Genomic DNA, 16,239 nt, shown 5'->3' with positions numbered 1-16,239 from the left:
TATGGTTTGATCATGTTTATGTGGCACAACTGGTTTTTCTTCTGCCTACCAGGAGTGTTGACTATGTAGTTCAGCTCTCCTACCTTCTTCTCAACTGTCCATGGACCACAATATCTTGCCTTCAAGGGATCCCCTTGGATAGGTAATAACACCAAAACTCTGTGGCCTGGTTTGAATTCTCTCACTCTCGCCTTCTTGTCATACCACTTCTTCATCTCCTGTTGTGCATTCTTCAGATTCTCTGCGACAAGTTCCCTCGCCTTCATCAATCTACTCTTGAATTCTGATACATACGTTAACAAATGTGGGTCATCACTCTTGCCGAGCCATTCTCTTTCATCATGCTCAAAGGACCTCTCACATCGTGGCCGTACACTAGTTCGAATGGACTGAATCCAGTCGATTCCTGTACTGCATCTCTGACCGCAAATAAAGCTAGTGGGACTCCCTCATCCCAATCTATACCAAGATCCTCACAGTATACTCTCAGAATGTTCTTAAGAGTTTGGTGGAATCTCTCCAAGCTACCTTGTGATTGTGGATGGTATGCACTTGCCAACTTCTGTTCAATATGCTGGCCCTTCAATATCTTCCTGAACATGCCGGAAGTGAAGTTACTTCCTCTGTCGGATTGTATCACTTCTGGGAGTCCTACCCAAGAGAAATATTTCACCAACTCTCTCACTATACTCTTGGCATGAATACTCATTAGTGGAATAGCTTCTGGGAATCTCGTGGCTACACACATTATTGTCAGTAAATAGGAATTTCCTCTCCTAGTTCTAGGTAAAGGTCCAACGCAGTCTATTACGATTTTGCTGAACGGCTTGCAAAATGCTGGTATGGGCTGCAATGGTGCTCGTGGGATTACTTGATTCGGTTTACCCACTCTCTGGCACACGTCGCAAGTTTTACAGAACTCCGCAACATCTCTCTTCAGTCTTGGCCAATAGAAATGAGTCAACAGTTTCCCTGCTGTTTTCCTCACTCCTAGATGTCCTGCCAAACTAGACTCATGAGACAAGGCTACCAATGTATGCCTATACTTCTTCGGTACCACTATCTGCCTTTTCATTTCCCAATGTTCTGTTGCGGGTACACTCGCAGGTCTCCACTTCCTCATCAATACATTGTCGTGAAGATAGAATCCAGTAGAACTATCATCAGACACGCCATTTCTATTTGCTTCTCCAAAGCATTCCTTCAAAGTAGGATCATTGCGCTGGGCCTCGATAAGTTCCTTCCTGCCAACATTGAAATCAGGGGATATCTCTAATTTCATCTCCACATTTTCATCTTTCACAGGCTTATGTTCCCTTTCCTCATCAAATATATCACCTAAACCCATATCCTCATCGTTAGTTTCCTTATTCCTCATCATGGCTCTGGTCACTACACAAGCTGGGTAAATTCTTTGGATACTTCCATCATCCGCACTCTCCTCACTTGCATTTACTTCACCTCCGCTCAGAGATTTCCTACTCCCTGCAACTGGAGTTCCTTCTCCATTTCCACAGTCACTTTGAACCTTCTTCCGAATTCCAATATCTAAGACATCTCCTTCACCTTGCACGTCAACATCCCCATCCTTCACATTCCCGAGGGGTTTAGCAATCATTATTGGCTCTGGGACCACCTTATCTCCGGCTAAGTCATTGCCTAAAAGCATATCCACGCCATTTATAGGGAGTTCTTCACGGACTCCAACTTTCACCTTGCCACTAACATATCCTGTGTCTATTTCTACATAATGCAATGGGGTATCCGTTCCCGCAACCACACCTCTTATTCTAGCCTCTTCACCGGTATATGAACTTTCGGTCCAATCCAATGTCTCTCGGAGGACTAGACTCAGATTCGCCCCTGTATCCCTTAGGATTTTTATTTGCTTCTTTGGAAACTATCCACAATTTTCTCCTTCCTCTTAGGTTCTACATCCAAGCTCACTTGTGGTTTCCTCCATGCCACAGTCAATCCAGCAGATTTGGGCACTTTCCTACACTGATACTGCACATGACCACTCTCTCCACATCCGTAACATTTCACATGCGACCTTTCCTGCCTGTTCACATAACCGTTAAAATTCTGCTGCCTCATAGGATTATACTGGGGTGGGTTCCTAGGTTTACTTCTCTCTTGATACTGCGGAACATAATGGGGTTGTGATCTCTGGGGGTTGTAATGGTCCTGCCTATAATCAAAGTGGCCTACTCTTTGGTCATTCCTTCCATAAGCATGTCCCACATTCCTTATTCCAACTGGCTTGTGGCTCACTTGCCCTGTACACATCTTCCGCATAACAGTCAATTCATCCGCTAACTGTGCTGCATCCGTTATATTCTTAATCCGACTCCTACAGATTTCATATCTGATATCAGGGTGCGCCATCTCTGTAAAGTGTTCCAACAACATCAACTGTTTCAGGTCCTCAAAGTCTTCTACTCTCTCCGATTTGCACCATCGTTCGAATCGCATGGTACTCTCCCTGGCCAACTCGCCATATGTCTGTCCATCTGTCTTCTTCATATTTCTGAGTTTCCTCCTATATACTTCAGGTGTCATCTCTCTTGTCTTGAGCACAGCCTCCTTCACTCTGTGGTATCGCACTGAATCATGTATTGATAAACATGCAAAGGCCTCCCTCGCTTTACCCCGAAATTTCGATTGGACCAACATCGCCCCATTCTCTCTCTCCCATTTTCTGATGGTGGCCAGTTTTTCGAACTGGATAAAGAAGTCTTCTGCCTCTCCTTCTATAAATTCGGGTAACTGAGTGACCCTATCATCTCCTCCGCCTCCTGCGTTTCTTCCTCCTTGTGCACCCAAGACTTCTATCTCTTTTAATCTTATTTTGTTTTCCATCTCCTTTAGTTTTAATTCCTTATCTGCTCGGATTTTCTCTATCTCAACTTGCACTCGCCAGTCACATTTATCCGACTCTACATTGCCACTTAACTGCCCTTCTTCTTTCTCTGACTCATTCCCACTAATTCCGCCAAGAACTTCCTTCCTGACCAAGGCTGTCATGATTTGTTTCTGTAAATCACCCTTGAGAGCGTCTGACACAGTAATATCATATACCTCCGCTAACTTCTGCAAGTCGTCTACCTTAAGCTGGTACAAATTATGCATATCGGGATTCTCCACAAATTCTTGCACGGCTTTACTCATAACTATTTGATCCATTTCCACACTTTGTTCATGCACTTCCACTTCATCACTGTGGTCACTACCCATTTCTACTTGGTCGCTGTACGTAGCCATTGTATACAGTATATTTCACTTTATATTTCACACTTTCACTTGAATAAATTGTTCAACATAACATACCTCTGTCCTTGGGAGTTTACTCTGGGGGTTCCTACATGTGTAATTCTTACTTGCAACTGTCTCTGACCGGTGTTCCTGTGTGGGAGAAGCACTGGTTGTGGCTTCCTTGTCTGGTTCTGGATCCCGGAACTGGGGCCCCCAACTGTCACGTTACCACCTCTAACCTTAAAGCAATTAGTTTATAAATAAAGGATCTAGGAGGACAACAACAGATCTTGCCTCATCCCTTAAAGGTGGAGTGACAATAAACGGATATCTATTTCATTTCCTTCTTCACACTTCCTTCTGTAAATATATCTTATCCCCTTTCAGTTAGGAAAAATCATCATCCCACATTAATTATCATCAGAAATGGAGGATACAAAAAGATAGTAGGTAATTTCCTCTATACCTATATTGAATAAGCCTAACAGTACAAGACTAAATGTACACATTTATCATTGCATCTCAAATCAAGTCCATCCTTATCATATGAGGTAAATATTCAATGCCTCCACTGCTACTCAGTTGAGCTATTGCTTCCACATCAACATAGTCATCATATTACATTCCATGCAATTAAAAGAACCAATTCCTATTATCATCACGGTTCCATAACCTCTTAACTAAGTTCTGCTCCTATAAGCACATGAAAATTGGATCCTTGCTAATCATCTTAAATAACATACATCCTACCAAGATATGCAGTCATAACTTACTAGAAATCATTGCTCTCTCCCTCCTGCGTGTTTTCCATTATATCTATTCCCGTTATTCCTCCCATTTATTCTTTTCCCAACTATTACTTCCCCCAGCAAAAGGACTAAGCGTCCATCTCCATTTTCACGCAGCAGAGAGAGGGAACAAAGCACCCTTTGTTTGGATTTGAGTTGGCACCACGGTTCCAACAATCTTGGCATCATCCTAACGATACATTCAATATCGTAAAATACACACCGTACATGGGTCATACACCAAAAGCAATTACAATACTTATTTCTATAAATTCTTACGTAACTAAAGCACCGTGGATCTCACAAGAATAAACGTATCTCTAGATACATTTTATCTAAAACACTAATATCAGACCGTGAATTCGCGTCTGTATGTAAACAATAGCTAGGCACTACCAGCACTTAGAAAAAAATAGAGAATGTAATTAGCACCAGGGGTGACTATGGTAACAATAGGCAGCTTCAACCGTCTTTTCTCATGTCTCTCTTTAATCCTGTATGCAAAATATCGACCCCATTCCAGTGGGGCAAATGTCCAGATTTGTCAGGGTGCTGAACGAGTGATTTGGATGTTGTGTGTGACATCATGTCCCTCTTATGCTCGGCTAGGCGTCTCTCAACGCCTCGACCCGACTCACTGTAGTATATAGAGGTGCACCTGTTGCATGTAATGGTGTACTTGGAACATTGTATATTTTATTTGTATTTTATAAATATGCATGTAAGACCCATATATTATGCTCGCTCATTCGAGAGTTTCCGCCTAGCTTGGCGTCCCCCAAGCAGGTAGTTGCGATCACGCCCTGGGAACTTATGCGGGTTTTTTTTCTGTGCTAAATAATTTATATATTCATTTCGATTTTGTTTCACTAGCCACCCAATATATAAAATGCTGGCAGCGATGGGATAAAAAATATTTGCTATTGTGTGAACATTTTCTTTTGTGTGATAAAAAGTACTCCAAATATTATTTTGAACTTTAAAGTGTTGTGAACTTTGGGGTCGGCCGGCATATTGCGCTTGTATTTGTGCGTTTTCGTTCTTATCTCCCTTTTTAGTTTCTTGGTTTACAGGGAATAATAACTTTAAAAAATCTGATAAAAAGTGGTGCTCATGAACAGTGTATTTGAAATTTGCGCCATGTGATTTTATTGAAAGACGAATACCTCGTGATTCCCAGTTTTTGGGCTTCGTTTGAACGTTTGGTTACCGTTATCGTCTTCTGCATTGGTGGACCGCTTGCCTATTGTTGTTGTGTTTAAGGCGATTAATCTGGAGACTGGATAAGGAAGGATTACTGTTCCAGCCTAGATTGTATAAAGAGTTGGCCTGGGTAATTGCCGGTTTCAGCACGTCACCTCCAAAAGACTGGTTATGTTGAATGATCGAATAACAATCTTATGAATATCTATATATCCTTGCCGTAAGCATACATGTAATCTCTTTTTGAGATATTGAGATTAAATTTTTTGTATAAATTTCAAGTACTCAACAGCCAGTCTTGGCCTCAAGTACTCAACAGCCAGTCTTGGCCTCCATGATTGTTTTCAGCGTGACGTCATTAATTGACTGTCACGTTTTCTTTGATTGTTTATAAGAAAATTGGTGTTATTGTTTACTCTTATTATCATTATCATTCTTTGGGGTGGGTGAGTGTTTTCTCAGACCCCGTTGAAAACATTAGTCCCGTTGAAACATATGTATGTATATATATGTATATTATATATATATATATATATATATATATATATATATATATATATATATATATATATATATATATATTGCAGAAGAGGTTAGACAGTTGAGTGGAAAAAGTGGTAGAGAAACGCAGGTTGGAGTAGAAATACTATATTACTGAAGTCTTCTTCAGAGTAACAACGTTTATTAACAGTATATACATTCTCATCGTGGATCATCCCGCTGGACGTCTTAGAACGGAGCACACTGATTGGTCCGTTCCTCCTTCTAAGACCAGCCAATGATGGGTTGACAAATCTGTTTCTTTGTGGTTTGTAACCTTTCCCAGTGTGATGTATGCTGCTTCTACCAGTCTTCTCATTCTCTTCCCTAAGCCCGTTCGGAGAGGTCATGCCTCTTCCCATTTTGGCAAATGTCCTTGTGTTTCTGTGTGTATGACTAGAGAGCTTGATGTTCTGTGATGCCACAGGCAGTTTTTGTCTTCAACTAATCCCCGTGACGTCTCGCCGTAGTATGTTGGTGGACATTCACTATATGGTATACTATATATTACACTATTCACGTTAATATTTTGTCTTTCTTTATGCTTCATGATATCCTTTATCTTTCTTCCAGAGGAATATACTATTTGGATGCCAGCTTTGTATAGTGTGTTGGTCAGGACTTCTGCTTTTCTCGTATGTGGTACCAACCAGATAACTAAGAGATTTCCTTTAATTTTTTGTACTTTCGTGTACTTCTTTCCCCTTTTTTATTCAATCTGGTTAGCAATTCCGCTGGATATAGAAGTTTACTGAAGCTATTGAACATGTGGGTCATCTCATCATCTATATACCCCTTGCTACATATCCTCAGTGCCAACAGGAAGAGTCCAATAACTACTCCGAATTAGCTTCGTGTACTATGCTGTGACAAATAGTGCATGAAGTCATCTTTGCTGGTGGGTTTCTTATACACGGAAAATTTGACACCTTTCTCGTCACGATGGATTATGATGTACAGGAAAGGTAGTTTCCTATCATCCCCCAGCTCCACTGTAGACTTGATGTTTTCGCTCACTGTGTTTAGTATGGGGAGTTTGTTAACCACATTTGTTCTTTCAGGCACTACCACTAACAAATCATCCACGTATGGGAACCAATGTGAGCCTCTTCCTATAATTCGAATCAGCTTATTTTCTAATGTCTCCATAAAAAGTGATGCCATAACGGCATTTAGTGTTGACCCCATTGGCAGGCCTCGATGTTGATGGAATTCCTGTCCCTCGAACACAAAGGCACCAAAGCTGACGCACAGAAACACCAATTCTATGTAGTCTGATTTCTTTACTGGTAAATCGCTGCCATTCATAGATGTTACTACCTTCCTTACTGCCTCCATGGCCCCCTCGATAATGACGTTGGTGAAAGGTCTGTCACGTCGTAACTGGCTAACTTTTTCTTCTCAAAATAAGATTTGAGCTGAGTAGGTGGGCGTTGCTTATTGAACCTAATGATGAAGACAGGGGCTTTGCGAGTTGTTTAGCAAGCCGGTGTGGATCACTACCTATCCCTGGGGTAATGGGTCTCATTGGGATACCTATTTTGTGAATCTTCGGTAGTCCTCTCATCTTAGGTAGTCTCGGAGCCTCTTCCAGAAGTCTTAATTTCTCTTTTCCTCTCTTGGTCCTGGACAGAATCTACCTTGCCTTCTTTTTCAACTTGTCGGCTTCTCGTTGTGCGTTCTCTCGTGAGTTGTCTGGGTGCGCTCTTCGGAAGTACCTATTCTGCTACACAGTCCTGCAGGAATCACCGACGAAGAGTATAACTGTCGATTTTCCGTAGTCTGTAGTATTCCTGTATCTCAACACCTGGTCTTCCACCACCATTCGACATATTGCAGAAAAGGTTAGCCAGTTGAGTGAAAAAGGTGGTAGAGAAACGCAGGTTGGAATAGGATGAGGTGACCCACACGTTCAATAGCTTCCATAAGCTTCCATATCCAGCGGGATTGCTAACCAGATTGAAGAAAAAGGCGAAAGAAATCTCTTAATCATCTGATGGTACCACATACGAGAAAAGCAGAAGTATTGACCAACACACTATACAAAGCTGGCATCCAAATAGTATATTCCTTTGGAAGAAAGATAAGGATATCATGAATCATAAAGAAAGACAAAATATCAACATGAATAGTGTAATATATAGTGAATGTCCACCAACATACTACGGCGAGACGTCACGGGAATTAGTTGAAAACAAAATCGGCCTGTGGCATCACAGAATATCAAACTCTCTAGTCATACACATAAAAACACAAGGACATTTGCCAAAATGGGAAGAGGCATGACCTCTCCGAACGGGCTTAGGGAAGAGAATGAGAAGACTGGTAGAAGCAGCACACATCACACTGGGAAAGGTTACGAATCAAAGAGAAACGGATATGTCAACCTATCATTGGCTACTGCCGAGCTGGTCCTAGAAGAAGGAACGAGCCAATCAGTGTGCTCCGTTCTAAGACGCCTACCGGGATGATCCAGAATGAGAATATATATACTGTTAATGAAAGTTGTCACTCTGAAGAAGACTTGTAGTCGAAACGTCAGTAATACAGTGTTTCTACTCCAACCTGGGATTCTCTACCACCTTTTCTACTAATATATATATATATATATATATATATATATACATATATATATATATATATACATATGTACATATATATATAAATATATACATATATATATACAAATATATACATGTATATATATATGTATATATGAGAGAGTGATAGGTGGGGAAGGGTAAACGAAGATGGGCTAAGAATACATTTATTGTTTTTACGTTTCGGTTATTATAACCTTCTTCAGAGAACTTGTTACAAAGAAAAGAAAAGGGAAGTATAGCAAAAGGTAAAGGAGGCAAAGAGGAGAGCAGATGTGAAATGGGGTAAGAGTATGACAGAAAATTTTGAAAGTAATAAATAGATGTTTTGGAAAGAAATTAAGAGAGGAAGAGGAGGCGAATCAAGTAGAGAAGAAAGGATAAAAGGTGCAGATGGAGAGATGATAATGGAAGAGAAGGCAGTAAGGGGAAGATGGGGAGAGTATTTTAGGGAGTTGCTAAATGTGAAGGAGGATGGGGAGGGAAAGATAGCTGCAGTGGGAAATGCGAAGAAAATGAGAGTGAGGAGTGATGAGAATGGAGGAGAAATAAGGAAGGATGAGGTGAAGGCAGTTGTTAAGATGATGAAAGCAGGTAAGGCACCTGGTCTGGATGGATGCCATGCAGAATGTCTGAAAAAGGGAGGTTTAGTGATGGTGGACTGGCTGGTGAGGTTATTTAATGTTTGCTGGAGAGAGGGTAGAGTGCCGGAGGACTGGAGAAGTGCCTGTATAGTTCCTCTTTACAAGAGAAAAGGGGACAAGTGTGAATGTAGTAGTTTCAGAGGGATTAGCTTGTTAAGTGTAGTTGGGAAGGCTTATGGGAGGATCTTGATTGAGAGGATTAGGAGAGGAACAGAGGGAGTAATTGGTGAGGAACAGTGTGGATTTAGGACAGGTAGAGGTTGTGTAGATCAGATCTTTGTGGTAAGACAGATATGTGAGAAAGCTATAGGAAAGGGGAAGAATGTTTTTTTTTTTTTTTTTTGGCTTTTATGGATCTGGAAAAGGCTTATGATAGGGTAGACAGAAAGGCACTGTGGGAGGTTATGCAGATATACGGGATAGGAGGAAAGCTTCTCGGAGCTGTCAAGAGTTTATATGAGAGTAGTAGAGCTTGTGTCAGGATTGGAAATGGAGAGAGTGAGTGGTTCGAGGTAAAGGTGGGACTTCGTCAAGGATGCGTTACGTCGCCCTGGCTGTTCAACTTATACATGGATGGGTTGGTGCGAGAGGTAAATGCAAGGGTAGTGGGTCAGGGATTGGAGATGGTTAAGGAAAATGGAGAAAAGTGGGAGGTGATCCAGCTGTTGTGGCAGGATCGGAAAAGGGATTGAGGAAGTTGGTGGCAGAGTTTGGGAGAGTATGTGATAGAAGAAGGCTAAAGATAAATGTGGGTAAAAGTAAGGTGATGAAATGTACAAGGGGTGAAAGTGGCAGTAGACTGAAAGTGAGCATTAAGGGAGAGCGACTGGAGAAAGTGGATAGTTTTAGATACTTGGGTGCAAATGTGGCAGGAAAGGGTGGAGTGAAGGTGGAGGTAGAATGTAGATTGAGAGAAGCGAGTAAATGCCTTGGTGGATTAAAGAGTGTAATGAGGAATAGACATTTGGGAATGGATGCTAAGAGGAGACTGTATGAAGGAGTGATTGTGCCAACAGCACTGTATGGGGCAGAAACATGGAACATAAGAGAAGAAGAGAGAAGGAGTTTGAATGTGTTTGAGATGAGGTGTCTGAGAAGTATGATGGGGGTTACTAGGTTAGATAGAGTGAGAAATAAAGAGGTGAGGAGGAGAACGGAGGTGGAAAAGGAGCTGGGAGATAGGGTTGATGAAAGAATATTAGGATGGTTTGGACACATGGAAAGAATGAATGAAGAAAGACAAGTAAAAGAGGTATGGAAGGCACATGTGGAGGGAGTGAACATGAGGGGACGTCCTAGGATGAGATGGATGGATGGGGTGAAGGGGGCTTTGGGGAAGAGGGGAATGTCTGTTGAGGAAGGATGGGAGAGGACAGAAGACAGGGGTGAATGGAGAATGGTTGTATATAGATGATACTATGATTGCATGAGGTGGAATGGGTGGGGGGATGGGGGGTGAGGTAGTATGTGTGAGAAAAATTTGACGCAGCCCGAAGGGATTTCTCCCCGTCCTCTCCTTTTATGCAATGGGGGGACGGAGAGGGGGGCACGTAGAAACCACTGTTGGAGTAGAAAAGACTGGAAACGGGGAATCTATATATTTCGATTGCAAACTGCAATCCTCTTCATTGAAAACTCATTTGCCTCCTGACCTCACATACGGAGTGAGCCGAGGGTAGAGACCTCTTCCCATGTTCCCCTTTCTTTTGTTAAGGGTGCTACTTAAGCAGCACGCTCTCTCTTAATTGTATCTACTGAAGAGGATTGCAGTTTGCAATCGAAATATATAGATTCCACGTTTCCAGTCTTTTCTATTCCAACAGTGGTTTCTACGTGATGTATATATATATATATGTATATATATACATATATATATAATATATATATAACCTATATATAGTATATAATATAATATATAAATATATATATATATATATATATATACTGTATATATATATATAGTATATTTTCACCTTTAACCACTGTCACCACCACTGTCGGTCCTCGACCGTTACACTATAGTAGTCTCGTAATTTCACTCACAAGGTCCCTTGCCTTCGTTACGTCAATTACAATAACTTTTCAAGTTCTTCTTATGCAGTAGGCCCCATGCCTTGTAATTGTCATGTACTTCAAATCAGTCCTGAGGTTAAGGAAAATGGATTAGTTTTATTTTCTTTCCACTATAATTACACTGTCTTGGTACACTCAGGATCTCTCTCTCTCTCTCTCTCGACTTCTCGAGACGACACCAGACCACCTTCGTTCAGACGTCACTTTTTTATTCGTCCAACTGGTCTTTTACTTTTCAAAACAAGTGACACACCTTAAGGGCGTGTCTTTTCCACTTCGGCCAATAATATTTGTTTTTATACCCATTTACCTCCAATCCGAGAGGCTGTTACAGTCCTTCCAGAAATATTGCTGAATAAGCAAAAGCAAGAGCATGAGCGTGAGCATGAGATGACGTCATTGCGCAAATAGTCTGCCGCTAACATTGAATTGATTACATCAGCGATTATAAAAGTCACCTCCGTCGGCTGTGTTTATACAGACAGAACGGCGCCTAAAATGTTATAGAACAGTAGGCGTCGAGTCTTGACTCGTTGACTCAGCATTTCAATACCCATGTATTTCTCAACCTAATTTCCATTCGTACAACTACCGGCCTCTTACAATATATACATATATATATATATATACATATAAATATATATAAATATATATAATGTATATATTATATATATATAATATATGTATAATATATGTATATATATATATATATATGTGTTTTCTCTATCTTCCGAATAGACTTCTTGTAATCAGAAGCATCAACCGAAAGCTCGCATTATGTATTATTGTATAGTATTTCCTTAACAATAAAATATGGATCTCGGCAGCCTCGTTTTTGACCTCCCTTCTGATTACAAGAAGTCTATTCGGAAGATAGAGAAGTTAGTTGATACTGAAATTGCGCTGGTCTTTCACCAAACATGTTATAATATATATATATATATATATGTATACTATATATATATATATATATATACAGTTTATATATAATATATATAACATATATATATAATATATATAACATATATATATAATATATACATATATAATATATATAACATATATATATATAATATATACATATATAATATATATATATTATATATATACTGTATATAATGTATTTATATATATATGTGTATATATAATATATATATCTATATATAATATATATTATATATACATATATATATATATATATACATATAGATATATATAAATATATATATATATAAATATATATATATATAAATATATGTATATTAATGTATATATATATATGTATCTATATATATAAATATATATATATATATGTATATATATAAATATATATGTATATATATTGTCACGTGACCACCTCTAACCTTAAAGCAATTAATTAGTAAATAAAGGATCTAGGAGGACAACAACAGATCTTGCCTCATCCCTTAAAGGTGGAGTGACAATAAATGGATATCTATTTCATTTCCTTAATCTGAAGTCGGGTTTTGTCTGCAAGCTACAGATTTTATGCAATTTGACATTTATTTATTTTTTGAATTTTCGTTATTATAGGAAATTGCAATATCAGCCACAATTCTTTTGTTCACTTGAATCTTAAAACAGTATGAAAGCCATTTCTGTACATTTATTAAGGCAAAAGAAACAGAACATTAACAGAACATCTATCCCAAAGTTAGATTAGCATCCTTCAGAACATCACCACAGCTGATGGAAGCTTATCAATTTCTGTGTGTATTTTTTTCAGGCAGGAATTTGCGTTTGTAACTTTTGCGTTTGTACATTTCATCTGGGCAATTTCGTTTAATGCTCCAGCAGTAGTCAGCCATCATACTTTTGTCCCAGCGCCCTTGGTAGCGTTCTTCCATGATCTTTAGGTCTTGGTGGAATCGTTCTCCTTGTTCGTCACTCACAGCCCCCAGGTTGTCAGGGAACTGATCAAGGTGGCTGTTCAAAAAATGAAGCTTGATGCTCATGTTGCACCCGAGATCACGAAAAGCGAGGAGCATTCTGTTCACAAGTTCACTGTAGTTCTCCGCCTTATTGTTTCCAAGGAAGTTCTGAACGACTGCCACAAAGGATAACCATGCTGCCCTTTCTAAAGCGGTCATCTTAGCAACAAACTGATCATCACGAATTAGGGTTCGAATCTGTGGGCCATCAAACACGCCTGCTTTGATCTTCTCAAATGATAACCCTGGTAAAGCTGTGATGATGTGTTGGAAACATTCACCTTCGGTTTCCAGTGCCTTGACAAATTGTTTCATCAAACCTAATTTGATGTGAAGAGGAGGAAAGATGATCTTATCTCTATTTACAATTGGGTCTTGTATGATATTTGGCATGCCTGCTTCAAGGGTGTCACGAATAGGCCAGTCCTTCTGGACCCAATGTCTGTCTCGTGCTCGGCTGTCCCACATACAGAGGAAACATGGAAACTTGGTGAAACCTTTCTGTTGTCCAAGAAGAAAGTTGACCATCTTTAAGTCTACACAAATTATCCAATTGTGCTCATGATACTTTAATAAGTCCATGACCATTCTCATATCATCATAGTCTTCCCGCAAATGCACTGAGTGACCGACAGGTACTGCTCCATAAACAGTTTTGAACTGTCTAAAAAGAGTCTCCATTCAGCAGGACTATAGTAAGGTACACCCAGTTCTTTGAGAAGCCCTGGGATGTCATGGCAGTAAACAAACTGTCTGTCTTTTGAAAAGAAGGTCACAAAAAGCTGGTCACGCTTTCTGAAATATGATACTTTAACAGTGATCAACAAGATTTCTGCCTTGTAATCTTGATGCCAAAAGCTCTGCTGCTTTCTTTGAAAGACCTAAATCCCGCACTAAATCATTCAGTTCAGCCTGGGGAAGAGGCTTAGGGACGGGGAAAGGTTCAGTGTCTGAAGAACAGTCCTCCGATTTTGAACACTTTTCTGACAATTCACTGTCACAACTGTCTTGCTGGATTGTATCATGTCCAATGTCTTTATCGTCCAATGAAGGCAAGCCTTTGAAAACTGGAACAGGTACTTCTTCAGAGTGCGGAACAGGCCGAATAGCTGAGGGAATGTTCGGATACGTAATCTTATGTCGGTTTTTCTTCCCAACACCCGTTGTGTTTACCATGCAGAAATAACAGTCAGTTACATGGTTGGTGGGTTCGCGCCAAATCATTTGAACTCCAAAAGGCAGACCTTTGCGTTTTCCTTTGGTCCAGTCTCGAAGCATTTCCTCACAATTGTGGCACACAACATGAGGAGCCCATTGCTTGTCTTGATCACCAAGATGAACTTCAAAATATGCCTTGTAGGCACGCTTGACGAACGAGGATATGTTACGTCTCTGACGATTGAGTGTGTAGCATCCACATATGTAGCAGAAGGCATCAGGCTTGTTTCTGCAATGATGTCTCATTCTGGAAGCCATGTTTGAACTGAAACAAAAGAAGAATGATCAAAATATTAGAAGCTATCTATATATATGGACGTTAAAATGCTTATACATGGTTTACGCAAGTTCACATATGTACAAATTGATTAACCTCAAATTGCATACAAACTAGAGCTTGTAGAGAAAAACTAATTTCAGATTTGAAATCAGCGCCTAAAACTCTTTCAAAATCCGTTAAAATATCCAATGCAACTCAAAGTTACCGAAAAAGTGTTCCCCTGTTATATATATATATATATTATATACATGTTTATATTTTTTATACACACATATATATATATATATCATATATACATATACATTATATATATATATTTATATATATGTATATACATAATATATATACAGACGCTCCTCAACTTACGTTTTAGTTACGTTCCGAACGGCCGAACGTAAGTTGAAAATGAACGTAAGTTGTTAATGCACATTCTAGTAATGTATGACCGTTCATACTGTACTATACATCCGTAAATTCTATTACCGTGTTTTATAAAACACCCCTAAATCATTAATTATACACATAACATTGTTAAATACAGTAAACTTCTAATTATCCGAACTCCAAGGGGGATTAGAAATGTCCGATTAACCGAAATGTTCGGTTAATCCTATTTTGTATGTTTCGTTCCCGTGGAGTTTTATGCGGTAATGTCTGCTGCAATTTCGTACCTGTAAACTTAACATACACATGGAAATGCTTAAAATAGTTCATGAACATATTCTATAGAGTATAAACAGACGATCGGGTGTAAACATGGAGTGTACTGCCACCGTGTGAGCACTTAGTGAAGCTCGCGGGTGGCGGAAGAGGCGGCGGGGTGTTTGAATATTCGGTGAGATCTAAATACGTTCGGTTGAAGCGATGGCTCCCGTATTGAGAAAATGTTCGGTTAATGCGATTATTCGGTTAAAACGCGTTCGGATAAGCGCGAGTTTACTGTAACACTAATTTCAAATAAATCAAATTCAAGCAACATAATTTGAGATCGTGGAGGAGGAAGAGGAGGCAAGACACGTTCAGTCTGTCGTTTCTGCCATGTAAACAATGGACGCAGCGTCATGCGTAAGTATCGTTTGAACTACGGAGAGCGCGCTAAACTAAAAAATTCACAATTTTTTTTTCACTACTTTTTTTTTAGTCAGTTCAAACGTAAAATCGAAAAATCGTAAAACGAATGAACGTAAGTAGAGGAGCGTCTGTATATATATGTATATATATAATATATATATAGATTATACATATATATAAACTGTATTATATATATATATTACATATATACATATATATATATATCATATATATTACATATATATATATTACATATATATATATATATATATATATTACATATATATATATATATATATCATATATATATTATATACATATATATATATTATATATATATATTATACAAATATTATATATATATATATATATATATACATATATATATTATACAATTATATATATATAAAAATATATATTCATATATATATATACGTATATATATATATATATATATATATATATATATATATATATATTGGCAGGAGATTTTCTCTCAAGCATTTTTGGTTAAATTTAATGGCATTATTATTGTAGAGTTTTATATCTGCCTTTTCTCTTTCTCTGAGAACCTTTGTCCCTTCCACGGGAAGTTGTCTTATAATGTCACTATAT

The 16,239-nt window shown here is 38.9% G+C and overlaps 2 protein-coding genes across 2 annotated transcripts in view; one reads left to right on the top strand and one right to left on the bottom strand.

The window, feature by feature from the left end:
- Nucleotides 1–6,632: 6,632 nt before the first annotated feature.
- Nucleotides 6,633–7,124, bottom strand: LOC143037789 (uncharacterized). Its single transcript, XM_076206342.1, has one exon. It carries the CDS (start codon nt 7,122–7,124, stop codon nt 6,633–6,635), a length of 492 nt encoding a protein of 163 aa, XP_076062457.1.
- A 932-nt stretch (nt 7,125–8,056) lies between these two features.
- The window catches only part of LOC143037788 (speckle-type POZ protein-like), a 26,237-nt gene continuing 18,054 nt past the window's right edge, over nt 8,057–16,239 (top strand). Inside the window, exon 1 of the mRNA XM_076206341.1 lies at nt 8,057–8,141. Coding sequence (XP_076062456.1) covers nt 8,057–8,141 — 85 coding nt within the window. The remainder of the gene's footprint in view (nt 8,142–16,239) is intronic.

This window comes from Oratosquilla oratoria, chromosome 23, assembly GCF_046742065.1.
Source record: "Oratosquilla oratoria isolate Oo_2021 chromosome 23, ASM4674206v1, whole genome shotgun sequence".
NCBI classification, from domain to species: Eukaryota; Metazoa; Arthropoda; class Malacostraca; order Stomatopoda; family Squillidae; genus Oratosquilla; species Oratosquilla oratoria.
This window is presented reverse-complemented; position numbering and strand designations above follow the sequence as displayed.